The sequence below is a fragment of the Tachyglossus aculeatus genome, chromosome 21, assembly GCF_015852505.1.
Source record: "Tachyglossus aculeatus isolate mTacAcu1 chromosome 21, mTacAcu1.pri, whole genome shotgun sequence".
In the NCBI taxonomy this organism is placed as follows: Eukaryota; Metazoa; Chordata; class Mammalia; order Monotremata; family Tachyglossidae; genus Tachyglossus; species Tachyglossus aculeatus.
Genome location: NC_052086.1, coordinates 26,207,740 through 26,220,380, shown reverse-complemented (window position 1 = coordinate 26,220,380; position 12,641 = coordinate 26,207,740). Strand labels below are relative to the sequence as shown.

The 12,641-nt window shown below is 43.3% G+C and overlaps 1 protein-coding gene across 1 annotated transcript in view; it reads right to left on the bottom strand.

Moving 5' to 3' along the window:
* ATP6V0A2 (ATPase H+ transporting V0 subunit a2) overlaps positions 1-12,641 on the bottom strand; it is a 61,179-nt gene that overhangs the window by 11,407 nt on the left and 37,131 nt on the right. Inside the window, exons 11-15 of the mRNA XM_038762403.1 lie at positions 11,886-12,025; positions 7,227-7,414; positions 6,919-7,009; positions 5,243-5,361; positions 1,337-1,547 (exon numbers count right to left, since the gene is read on the bottom strand). Of these exons, the coding sequence (XP_038618331.1) occupies positions 1,337-1,547; positions 5,243-5,361; positions 6,919-7,009; positions 7,227-7,414; positions 11,886-12,025 (749 nt within the window). The remainder of the gene's footprint in view (positions 1-1,336; positions 1,548-5,242; positions 5,362-6,918; positions 7,010-7,226; positions 7,415-11,885; positions 12,026-12,641) is intronic.

Below are 12,641 nucleotides of genomic sequence, written 5' to 3'. Positions count from 1 at the left end.
TGAACTACCACTTCCCTGACTAGCTTCAAGGGAATTCCTAGAGTCCTGGCAGAGACTGGAGGGAAGAGGAATAAAAACAGTTACAGCACAATTGTTATATACTCTTGATGATCGCTCCATGAAGGAAAATTTGTGTTATGGTCCTCATGCCATAACGAACAACCCCATGTGAGTGTGCACAGCTGCTTATTATTATTATTACTATTATTATTAACAAAGTGCCAAACACTTTACTAAGCATTGGGACTCATACACTCATATGGACATATTCTAAGAGAGGGTAGAACAGGTGTTTTATCCCCATTTGATAGATGAGGTAACTGAGGCACAGAGAAGTTGTGCGACGTCCTCAGGGTTACACAGCGGATTAAGTGGCAGAGGCAAGATTAGAACCCAGGTCCCCTGACTCCCAAGACTGTGTTCTTTCCCAATGGGCTAGGCAGTCTCTTCTGATAACGTATCACATACATCCAGACAGGTGCATGTTGTTGGAAAAATGTTCCTGAACTCCTCCACAGTGTTTGGATTACTCCTTCCCCTCTCCATTCCCCCCGCCTTACCTCCTTCCCCTCCCCACAGCACCTGTATATATGTACATATGTATTTATTACTCTATTTATTTTATTTGTACATATTTATTCCATTTATTTTATTTTGTTAACATGTTTTGTTTTGTTCTCTGCCTCCCCCTTCTAGACTGTGCGCCCACTGTTGGGTAGGGACCGTCTCTATATGTTGCCAACTTGTACTTCCCAAGCGCTTAGTCCAGTGCTCTGCACACAGTAAGCGCTCAATAATTACGACTGAATGAATGTTTGACTGAAAATGCAATGCCCTTGGGTGTAAATGTGGACAATTGGGTGGACTACCAGATCAAAGAAGAATCACTCTAAAAACACAGTATCACAGGGGGAGAAAAAAGTCTTGGCTACATCAGTTCATCCTAATGCTTTTCAACTGAATTTTCAATACAAATTTCTAGTTATCAAATACCCCTATCATGAGCTAACAAATAAATCACTTATACTGAGCCACACGCTGAATCTGCAAAATTTATCTTGCACTATGCTACTGGATTTGTCCCATACCAGGGCAGCTGGGACTTGAATTTCAAGAGTTACAAAGGTGTTAGAGAATACAACAACCCAAATGAACTTAGGTTCTCTCTCAGTTTTTTCTCTTTTTTTGTTTTTTGTTTTTAACGATACCCTCACACTGTCGGCTGGGACATTCCTGGCACACTTTCTCTCTCTGCCTCCCCCTTTTTTCAGTTCGGATACAGGCCCAAGAGGCTACCAAAACGGCGACAAGAATGCACATTAAAAAGATTACCCACCTGCCCTGGATAAAGCTCACTCGATCCACTCATTGGAAATAGGAACATATTAATGAATTCAATCAGAACGCTTGGAGCAGTCCGGGAGTTTTCTGCTGAATAGGCAAGCCATTTATACAGAATCATAAATATAAGGTATCCAAAGATACAGAGCATGAAGAGGAGTTCAGGGATGCAAACCAGATAGATATTGTACTTCTTCTTGAAATGCCTAAAAAGAAATCCAATTAGCGCAAAAAGTAAGGTGAGAAAAACTCTGAATAATCAATGGCACTTACTGAGGCTTACTGTGTGCAGAGCACTGTGCTAAGCCCTTGGGAAAGCACGATACGACGGAGTTTGTTGGATGGGTTCCCTCCTCCAAAGGGTTTTACAGTCTAGAGGAAGGGATTATAATCTATAGGACTGCACAATATAAAGGAAAGCAAGTAACTGCATTATTACAAGGTGACTGGAGCAAAACAAAAGCCATGAACCTTATTTCCTGCAACATTTGTTTTGGGTGTGACACTAATTAGACTGTTTGGCCCATGTGGGACCATGGACTGTGTCCAACCTGATTATTCTTCATTTACCCAGCACTTAGTGCTGTGCTTAGCACATAGTAAGCCCTTAAAAAATATCACAATTATTATCAGCATTTCAAAGTCTAACCACAGGGGAGGTTGTTGTTAAGTCATATATTAGTACTCACATAAAAACTAGTTTTCTAGGGATCTGATTTGGTTCAGGAACAACTGCACCCTCACTCACTGATGTAAGGCCAGATCCGGAGGCTGAACATAAATCGTTAAATCTTGCTTAACTGAATCCTTCTGGCTTTTGAGCTGCTACGCCCTTCTATGATTTCTACAGATACAGATCTGCTTCAGATGGTAACTTCATTCTATCGTATTTATGGAGCGCTTACTGTGTGCAGAGCATGGTAGTAAATGAGACCCACAACGTATTAATGTTCCACTGGTTTGAGGCTCATTTAATCCCCACTCTCCCCGGCAAGAGGAGAGACAACGTGCTTAAGACAGCGCTCCGTGAGTGAAGGACTCTAAAAGCGTTAGTCTGCCCAATGCTTCCTTACAGACTTTGGTTTAAGTTCTTAGAAGCAGCATGGTGTAGTGGACGGGAGAGCCTGGGAGTCGGAAGGACTTGGGTCCTCATCCCAGCTCTGCCACTTGTCTGCTGTGTGACCCTGGGCGAGTCATCTCACTTCTCTGTACCTCAGTTACCACGGCTGTAAAATGGGGATTAAGACTGCAAGCCTCATGGGGGACAGAGACTGTGTCCAACACGATTAGGATGTACCTACCCCAGGGCTTAAAACAGTGCCTGACCCATAGCAAGCCCTTAACGCATTATTATTATTATATTTATTATTATATTTATATGTGCTATATTATAATAACACATTATTATTATTCATTCATTCAATCGTATTTATTGAGCGCTTACTGTGTGCAGAGCACTGTACTAAGCGCTTGGGAAGGACAAGCTGGCAACGTATAGAGACGGTCCCTACCCAGCAGTGGGCTCACAGTCTAGAAGGGGGAGACAGACAACGAAACAAAACATATTAACAAAATAAAATAAATAGAATAAATACGTACAAATAAAATAAATAGAGTTAGCTGTTTCCAGTCCCTCCCCCAGTGGGCCTCTCTGTTTCCACCTCTCCCCTTCATCATCCTCCTTACACCCCTGTCAAGTGGCCTCTTTCAAGGGAGCCGGGCAATTCGGCCTCTCCCGGCTTCCCCGGCACCGGGTTATTTCACGTCGATGCCGGTGAACGTTCCCTCCTATTCTGGCTCAGGTCCCAGCCTCCAGGGCTCCTCATTTCTTCTTTTTAGCTCAGCAGTCCGGCCTTACGGGTGCAATCTGTGAGTTTTCGGTTTCCTAGTTTTAGCCTGTGCTTCAGTTTCCGAAGCAGCATGGCAAGTAGTCAGAAAATGTGGGTCCTGAGCCCGGCTCTGCCACATCTCTGCCAGGTAACCCTGGGCAAGACACTTCGCTTCCCTGTGCCTCGGTGACCTCGTCTGTAAAGTGGGGATTCCGACTGTGAGCCCCGCGTGGGACAGGGACTGATTACCTGAGGGCATGAAGGGGATTAAGTACATGAAAGCTGAGTCTTGGTGTTTCAGCTACACCGCCTGAATTGCAGAGGATCGGGCCCACAAAAGGACGGCTGGGGACACGCGTCTCAGAGCTAGCTGTGTCACGGGTGATCCACACCACCCTTTCATAATCCCTTCCTTGTGTGCCGAGGGAGATGGGGGCTGGAATGCCTAGAACTCATTTGTTCCTGGTTCAGAGAGAAACTGTGGGTCAGACTCGGGTACCTGATGGCTAGACATGGATTGATAATAATAATAATAATAATAATAATAATAATAATAATAATAATATTAATAGCATTTAGGGTTTTTAGCTACAGATGCTCTTTGCTGCATGAATAAATTCAATGCCAAAACCACTTCTAGATGAAATCCACCCAACGCACCCGCCCCCGCTACTTTTATTTTTTGAGAAATCAATCAATCAGTTGTATTGATTGAGCGCTTACTGTGTGCAGAGCACTGTATTAAGCGCTTGGTTCATAGAGAAACTGTGGGTCAGACTCAGGTACCTGATGGCTAGGCATGGATTAATAATAATAATAATAATAATAATAATAATAATAATAATAATGGCATTTAGGGTTTTTAGCTACAGGTGCTCTTTGCTGCACGAATAAATTCAATGCCAAAACCACTTCTAGATGAAATCCACCCAATGCGCCCCCCCCACCATTTTTATTTTTTGAGAAATCAATCAGTTGTATTTATTGAGCACTTACTGTGTGCAGAGCACTGTATTAAGCGCTTGGTTCAGAGAGAAACTGTGGGTCAGACTCAGTTACCTGATGGCTAGGCATGGAATAATAATAATAATAATAATAATGGCATTTAGGGTTTTTAGCTACAGATGCTCTTTGCTGTATGAATAAATTCAATGCCCAAACCACTTCTAGATGAAATCCACCCAACGCGTACCCGCCCTGCCATTTTTATTTTTTGAAAAATCAATCAATTGTATTTATTGAGCGCTTACTGAGTGCAGAGCACTGTATTAAGCGCTTGGGAAGTCCAAGTTGGCAACATATAGAGACGGTCCCTACCCAACAGTGGGCTCACAGTCTAGAAGGGGGAGATGCTGCTTTAAAATTCATCAGGCCCCCTGGCAGCCATCCCAACAGCCCCAGTGGTGGTAATAATAATAATGATGGTATTTGTTAATCAATCAATCGTATTTATTGAGTGCTTACTGTGTGCAGAGCACTGTACTAAGCGCTTGGGAAGTACAAGTTGGCAACATATAGAGACGGTCCCTACCCAACAGTGGGCTCACAGTCTAAAAGGGGGAGACAGAGGACAAAACCAAACATACTAACAAAATAAAATAAATAGAATAGATATGTACAAGTAAAATAGAGTAATAAATATGTACAAACATATATACAGTTAAGCACTTACTATGTGTCAGGCTGTACTAAGCGCTGGGGTGGATGCATGCAAATCAGGGAGGACGCAGTCCCTGTCCCATGTGGGGCCCGCAGACTCAATCCCCCATTTTCAGATGAGGTAACGGAGGCACAGAGAACTGAAGTGACTTGCCCAAGGTCACGGAGCAGACAAGTAGCGGAGCTCAGATTAGAACCCATGACCTTCTGACTCCCGGCCCGTGGTCTATCCACTCACCATGCTGCTAGTTCTACCACTGAGTCATACACCTATAGCTTCCTAACAGCTCGATGACCAGACACTCTTTACAGCCAGCCTGCTCTAAAGATCATCCTATACTCAACCTCTACAGAAAGAGGGGTTATATAACAATTACACTTTCTTGTACTGCGGCTTAAATCTCCATACTTACAAGTGGTTGAAGATTCCCAAAACAACTCCAAAAATCATGTGAGCGACGCCCAAAATCACAGACATTTTCATTTTGAAAGAGTTTAGGAAAGTGAGGCGATTGGTGGCCAAATTCCAAATCTAAATCAAAGTAAGAAAAGACCGTTAATTTGTTCATCATCATCATCATCAATCGTATTTATTGAGCGCTTACTATGTGCAGAGCACTGTACTAAGCGCTTGGGAAGTACAAATTGGCAACACATAGAGACAGTCCCTACCCAACAGTGGGCTCACAGTCTAAAAGGGGGAGACAGAGAACAAAACCAAACATACTAACAAAATAAAATAAATAGAATAGATATGTACAAGTAAAATAAACAGAGTAATAAATATGTACAAATGGCTGCAACTGTATCAAAACTATGTCTTTGCTACTATTTCACCAAATGAGAATGGATTCCACCAATCATATGAACCTGAGAGGGGCACCTGGCCTCAGATCAAATACTGTTAAGATAAAAGTATAAGGGGAAAGGGGAAAAAGGGGAAAGGGAGAGAGAGAGAGAGAGGGTGTGGGGTGGGGGGAAACACACGACATCTTTATTCCGGGAACCCACCCCCTTACCCGGTTCTGCTGCTTTAAGTTACTCAGAAAAGTGGCTCTTGAAAGGATGTGAAAAATCGAACACTAATTTAATGCTGTTCAAAGATAAACTATTTCCCAAATCCTTCAAGTCAGAGCTCTGAATGAAAATCTTATTCAAATTTTATGTTGAATAATCTGCTCGGGGACTTTAAATGGAGGGCTTTTTTGTTTGTTTCTGAGTAGCAATACAGTGACATCAAGCCCACTGTTGGGTAGGGACTGTCTCTAGATGTTGCCAATTTGTACTTCCCAAGCGCTTAGTACAGTGCTCTGCACATAGTAAGCGCTCAGTAAATACAATTGATGATGATGATGATCCTCAACCTTTCTTACCTTGTACTCATTTTTCCAATGTGTACACCTCTCAGCTATTAAGATCCACATGACTTTAGAATCTGAGGCCCTGAATTTCTTCAAGAACATCGGGGATCATATCACCTAGTTATTTCTGCATAGATGCCAAGCAATCAAAATAACTTTGTTCACTAACAAGACAGGCAAGAAGCAAATTCTTGAGGAATTAAACCATAAGATAACCTTTTTCAGAGCCGTATCTTGCTACTGAAGTCTGCCTTAGTCTTACAGTGGCATTTTTCAAAATTAGAGAAAAATCATAAATATCTAAAGAGGATGAGAAAGGATAAAGAACATACCCTTAACAGTTCTGTCAATCTCAAGCTACTTGCTATTTCTATGTTTGCAAAACAATTAAAAACAGCTAATGATAGTGAAATGAAAAGATCAGACCCACTGCGGGCACTCTTACACTTCCCGACAGCTCTCTCAATGAAGAAATGTCATCTGCAAAGCCTCTGGGTGTTTCAGTTCGGAAAGCGAATAATCCATTCGAAATTTAGATGGCCGATAAGTTCTTAAAAACAACTAAAAATGAGATGGGCAGAGAATTCGCTCAAATAAGGCCGTGACCTGTTTCACGAGCACTTTGGCAACTTCACAAGAGATGGTGGCTAGTCTTTCAAACGATGAGAGTCGGTTGATGATCATCATACAAAAATAACCAAAAAGAAAGAAGAAAAAGAGAGACTGACCGGATCTACCCCAAAAGGGTAAGGACCCATGAACACTCCAGAAATGGCTGGATTCAACTGTAGAAACGGGTTAGAGGCCACATCATTTTCACTACAATGAAAAACACATCCAGAAACGAAGATTAAAATGGCACAGAATGGTCTGGTTCCCCTCCTCTAGTCCTGCGGCAAAGATCAGAAAGTGCATATCTACTTCTACATTGTTTTGAGGGCTAAAAATCACACCCAATCCGGTAATCACAAGGCACCTTCTATTCGGTAGTTTTCAAAACTGAGAAACACATCTGATAACCAAAAGAGTCACTTACGTCCAGAGACCAGATTGATTAACTCCTTCTGCAGCATTAGCAGGTACGTACATTGCCGAAACGTTCCACTTTGAGCCAAATATGTTTACTGATTTTGAAAAGCAATCATTGTAAATGAGGCCCGTATATACTGAGAAAAGTCCCATCAGCATAATGACATAACGTCCTTCAAAAAACATCTTCATGATCTGCAAATAGCAAAGTGCAATAGTCAACTAATACAGGCCAACACTATCTGCAGGAAGTCAAGAAAAATATATTAATAAAACCACCCCCATCTACAGAAGTTACGTGTGTTAACATCATTCTTTAGGTGAACTCATTAGTGTGAGAACAAATTGTACTTGTCGCCAACTTGTACTTCCCAAGCGCTTAGTACAATGTTCTGCACACAGTAAGCGCTCAATAAATACGACTGATTGATTGAGAAAAATTATACACGTGGTTTAATTTCCAAACACCTTAGAAATATTTTTTCAACTGACTGGACTCAATTTGAACACTGCAATTAGTTTTCTCTCTAAATGTTTCTCATCTGATCGACCTATCAATGGTATTTTTTGAGCACATACTATAGGCAGAGCACAATGCTCTGCACTGGGAGAGTACCATTCAACAGAACAGACACGTTTTCTGCCTATAACCAGCTTTCATTCGAGAGATTTCTCTCCTTTCCTTGTGTGACAACCATCGGTGCAATTTCCCATACTGTCAAACTAGAGGAGAGGGGCTGAGGCGAATTAAGACAAAATGACCCCATCAAATAACGGGAAAAGCAGCATGGCCTGGTGGATAGAGCACGGGCCTGAGAATCAGAAGGTCACGGGTTCCACTCCTGGCGCCGCCACTTCTCTGCTGTGTAACTTCGGGTAAGTCGCTTCACTTCTCTGTGCCTCGGTTACCTCATCTGAAAAACGGGGCCTGAGACTGCGAGCCCCCGTGAGAAAGGGACCGAGTCCACCCCGATATTTTGTAGTATGTTTGGTTTTGTCTCCCCCTTTTAGACTGTGAGCCTACTGTTGGGTAGGGACTGTCTCTATATGTTGCCAACTTGTACTTCCCAAGTGCTTAGTACAGTGCTCTGCACACAGAAAGCGCTCAATAAATACGATTGATGATGATGATGATATGCTTGTATCCACCGCGGTGCTCAGGAAAGCGCATGGCACTTATCAAAATACCATAATTATTATTATAACTCATGGTGAGATTCAAATTCCTGGTGGTGACCGCTTCTGTTTCCAGCTTGGGGTGAGCCTGCATCCTTGCCCCCAGAAGCCAAATTTCAGAGCCCAGCCAGAGAAGTGGCTGAGCACTGGACACACCTGGGACTCACTAGCAAACGGGCTCCCAGGAACAGTCAGACCACGTTTCGGGTTCAGTGCAGGGTTAACGCACTGCTCCTAGCTACTCAGGCCTTCGAAACCCTGATTTAAAGCCACCAAACTGTCAGGGTTACAGTATCTGAATACACTCAACTACTCGTCGATTGCAGATTTTGTGAATCCCCAAAAAGAGCGGGAGGCCCCCGCCACCTTCATTCTATTTGCAACTACGAAACACAAATGCTGAAGCAGACAGGTAGGATATGAAGAAACAACGAATTCAGAAAAGTCGAAGAGAGAAGGGAACAACCGACCGAGAATTAACCGAGAATTATGAGAAGCAGCGTGGCTCAGTGGAGAAGAGCCCGGGCTTTGGAGTCAGAGGTCATGGGTTCATATCCCGGCTCCGCCAAATGTCAGCTGTGTGACTTTGGGCAAGTTACAACTTCTCTGGGCCTCGGTTCCCTCATCTGTAAAATGGGGGTGAAGACTGTGAGCCCCACGTGGGACAACTTGATCACCTGTAACCTCCCCAGCGCTTAGAACAGTGCTTTGCACATAGTAAGCGCTTAATAAATGCCATCATTAACTGAGACAACGTATCTGGGTCCTCTTTGACGGACAAAGTAGGTTATTTGGGGATTCCTACGTGAATATTTTTTTGGTCTGCCTTGCTTTATAAAACAGTGTGTCCTGGAAATATCTATCCACCTAAGCGTTTCTTCGGAAAATGATCACGGACATCATTTTTCAATAATTACTGATCACGCTGTATTGGGACTCCATTGGAAAAGCTGGCGTTCAAGGGAAAACGAACAGATCTTTTTCCCTTTAACACACAGTTTCCCACCTGCGCTACCTTAAGCTTCCTTCAATAATAATAATGATGGCGTTTGTTAAGTGCTTACTATGTGAGAAGCACTGTTCTAAGCGCTGGGGGGGGGGGGGGGGATACAAGGTGATCAGGTTGTCCCACGTGGGGCTCGCAGTTTTCATCCCCATTTTACAGATGAGGGAACTGAGGCCTACAGAAGTGAAGTGACTTGCCCGAAGTCACACAGCTGACAAGTGGCAGAGTCGGGATTAGAACCCATGACTTCTGACTCCCAAGCCCGTGCTTTTCTGTGAGCCTGCTCTTGGGTAGGGACTGTCTTTATATGTTGTCAACTTGTACTTCCAAAGTGTTTAGTCCAGTGCTCTGCACACAGTAAGCGCTCAATAAATACGATCGATTGATTGATTGATTTCCACGGAGCCACGCTGCAATAAAAAGGACAGATCACTAATGCTGTTGGGATTCTCTTCTTTATAATAATAATAATGGCATTTATTAAGCGCTTACTATGTGCAAAGCCCTGTTCTAAGCGCTGGGGAGGTTACAAGGTGATCAGGTTGTCCCGAGGGTGGCTCACGGTCTTAATCCCCATTTTACAGATGAGGGAACTGAGGCCCAGAGAAGTGAAGTGACTGGCCCAAAGTCACCCAGCTGGCAAGTGGCAGAGGCAGGATTCGAACCCATGACCTCTGACTCCAAAGCCCGGGCCCTTTCCACTGAGCCACGCTGCTTCTTTATGACGGGTTCCCCTTTGGGGGACTCCCATCCTGCTAATGGCAGCAGTGGTGAACGGGGGGCTACGCTCCCCGTAATATTTAAGGGTTCCCCACCCATTATCAGCAGCAGCTACATTGGGTCAAAGAGCCCGACAAGCATCTTCCCTCCCATTGGGCTCCTCTGGGAGCTGAGATCCTGAGGCAGTGACTCACGGCTGGGAAGCTGATTCGGGAATCAGCGGGGCGTCGCGGTTAAATCCCAGGCCTCCTGGGAATCAGAAGGACCCGGGCTCTAATCCCAGCTTTGCTACTTGTCTGCTGTGTGAAGTCATTTAACTTCTCTGCGCCTCAGTGACCTCATCTGCAAAATGGGGACTAAGGCGGTGAGCCCTATGTGGGGCAGGGACTGTGTCCAACATGCTTAGCTTGTAATAATGATGGATTTGTTAAGTGCTTACTATTCATTCATCCATCCAATCGTATTTATTGAGCGCTTACTGTGTGCAGAGCACTGGACTAAGCGCTTGGGAAGTCCAAGTTGGCAACATATAGAGGCGGTCCCTACCCAAAAGCGGGCTCATGGTCTAGAAGGGGGAGACAGACAACAAAACATATTAACAAAATACGTCAGGCACCGCACTAAGCATTGGAGTGGATACAAGCAAATCAAGTTGGACACAATCCCTGTCCCACGTGGGGCTCACAGTCTCAATCCCCACTTTACAGATAAGGTAACTGAGGCACAGAGAAGTGAAGTGACTTGCCCAGGGTCACACGGATCCCAGCACTTAGTAACGTGTCTGGCATGTAATTAGTACTTAATACCATTAAAAAAAATAATCAAAAACAAAGCCACTGAATTTTCTGGCTGCCCAACTAACTCAAAACAAAGTTCCAAAGAGAGAGTTGAGGCTTCAATCAATCAATCAATCGTATTTATTGAGCGCTTACTGTGTGCAGAGCACTGTAATAAGCGCTTGGGCAATACAAGTTGGCAACATAGAGAGACAGTCCCTACCCAACAGTGGGCTCACAGTCTAAAAGGGGAAGACAGAGAACAAGACCAAACATACTAACAAAATAAAATAAATAGAATAGATATGTACAAATAAAATAAATAAATAAATAAATAGAGTAGTAAATATGTACAAACATATATACATATATACAGGTGCTGTGGGGAAGGGAAGGAGGTAAGACGGGGGAATGGAGAGTCAGAAAACGATGAAGGCAGAGAGTAGTTCTAACCGACTCCTAGAGTTTTAGTGGTGTCTTCAAGAATGAGGATTCATATTTAGGCTATTTAGAGAAAAGACTGAACTTTAATGCTTTTATTCAGAGCTACATAAAAATACAATATCTGCCACTGCACCTAAAACAAAATCAAAGGGGAGGAAAATCCACCAACATGTTCTAATAGCCTAGTTTCCGAAGCACAAAACAGTAATGTAACACTGTCCTAAATCTGTAAAAGCTCTTTAAAGAAACAAGTAAATATTGTGAACATTATTTTACTCATAATGTAGCAGCAGTGCAGGCTTGGACCCTAAAGATGGTTCATGTGGCATGATGTAATGGAAAAATTTCACATTTTCTAGCAGCCTGACCTAAAGAGAGATGAAAGACTGATTTTGTTGAGCTCTTAGGTTTGTCTCAGATAAGCATCGGCTAATGACTTAATGGCCATAAGGGTTGACATATTTTCCACAGTGCTGAAAGGCACGGTTTTAGAAAAGTAGCTGTCAAAATATAGCTAATTAATTTATAAGACTGTTGCTTTTACCTCATCTTGTGATTGCTTCAATCTAGGATGATTTTCATACAACACCATCAGGAAAGCAAAAATGAACATCAAAAGGCCATGTCCAAAGTCTCCAAACATCACCGCAAACAAAAAAGGAAATGTGATAATGGTGTAGAGAGCTGCAAAAAATAAGAGTATTAAAAGTGTAAGAAAGCAGCGGCAGCAGCAATGGTATTTATTGAGCACTCAATATAATAATAATAATGGCATTTATTAAGCAGTGACTGTGTGCAAAGCACTGTTCTATGCGCTGGGGAGGTTACAAGGTGATCAAGCTGTCCCACGGGGGGCTCACAGTCTTAATCCCCATTGTACAGATGGGGTCACTGAGGCCCAGAGAAGTTAAGTGACCTGCCCAAAGTCACACAGCTGACAATTGGCGGGGCCGGGATTTGAACCCATGACCTCTGACTCCAAAACCTGGTCTCTTTCCACTGAGCCACGCTGCTTCTTCTTAGTACAGTGCAGAGCACTGTACTAAGCACTCAGGAGAGTATAATACAACACAGTTACCAGGCCCCTTCCCTGACCACAATAGCCTACAGTCTAGTGGGGGACGTATGGTTTATTCATGTGCTGCAGTTATGTCAAAATTAACCAAATTTTCTATAGCAGTCTACACTGACCTTGGCCTTTCCACCAAACACTTTCCTTCAGACAAATGAAGAACGCACATATAGAATAATAATTAGCAGATGGATAAAAACAATGATCAGAAAGGATCACCCGAAAGCT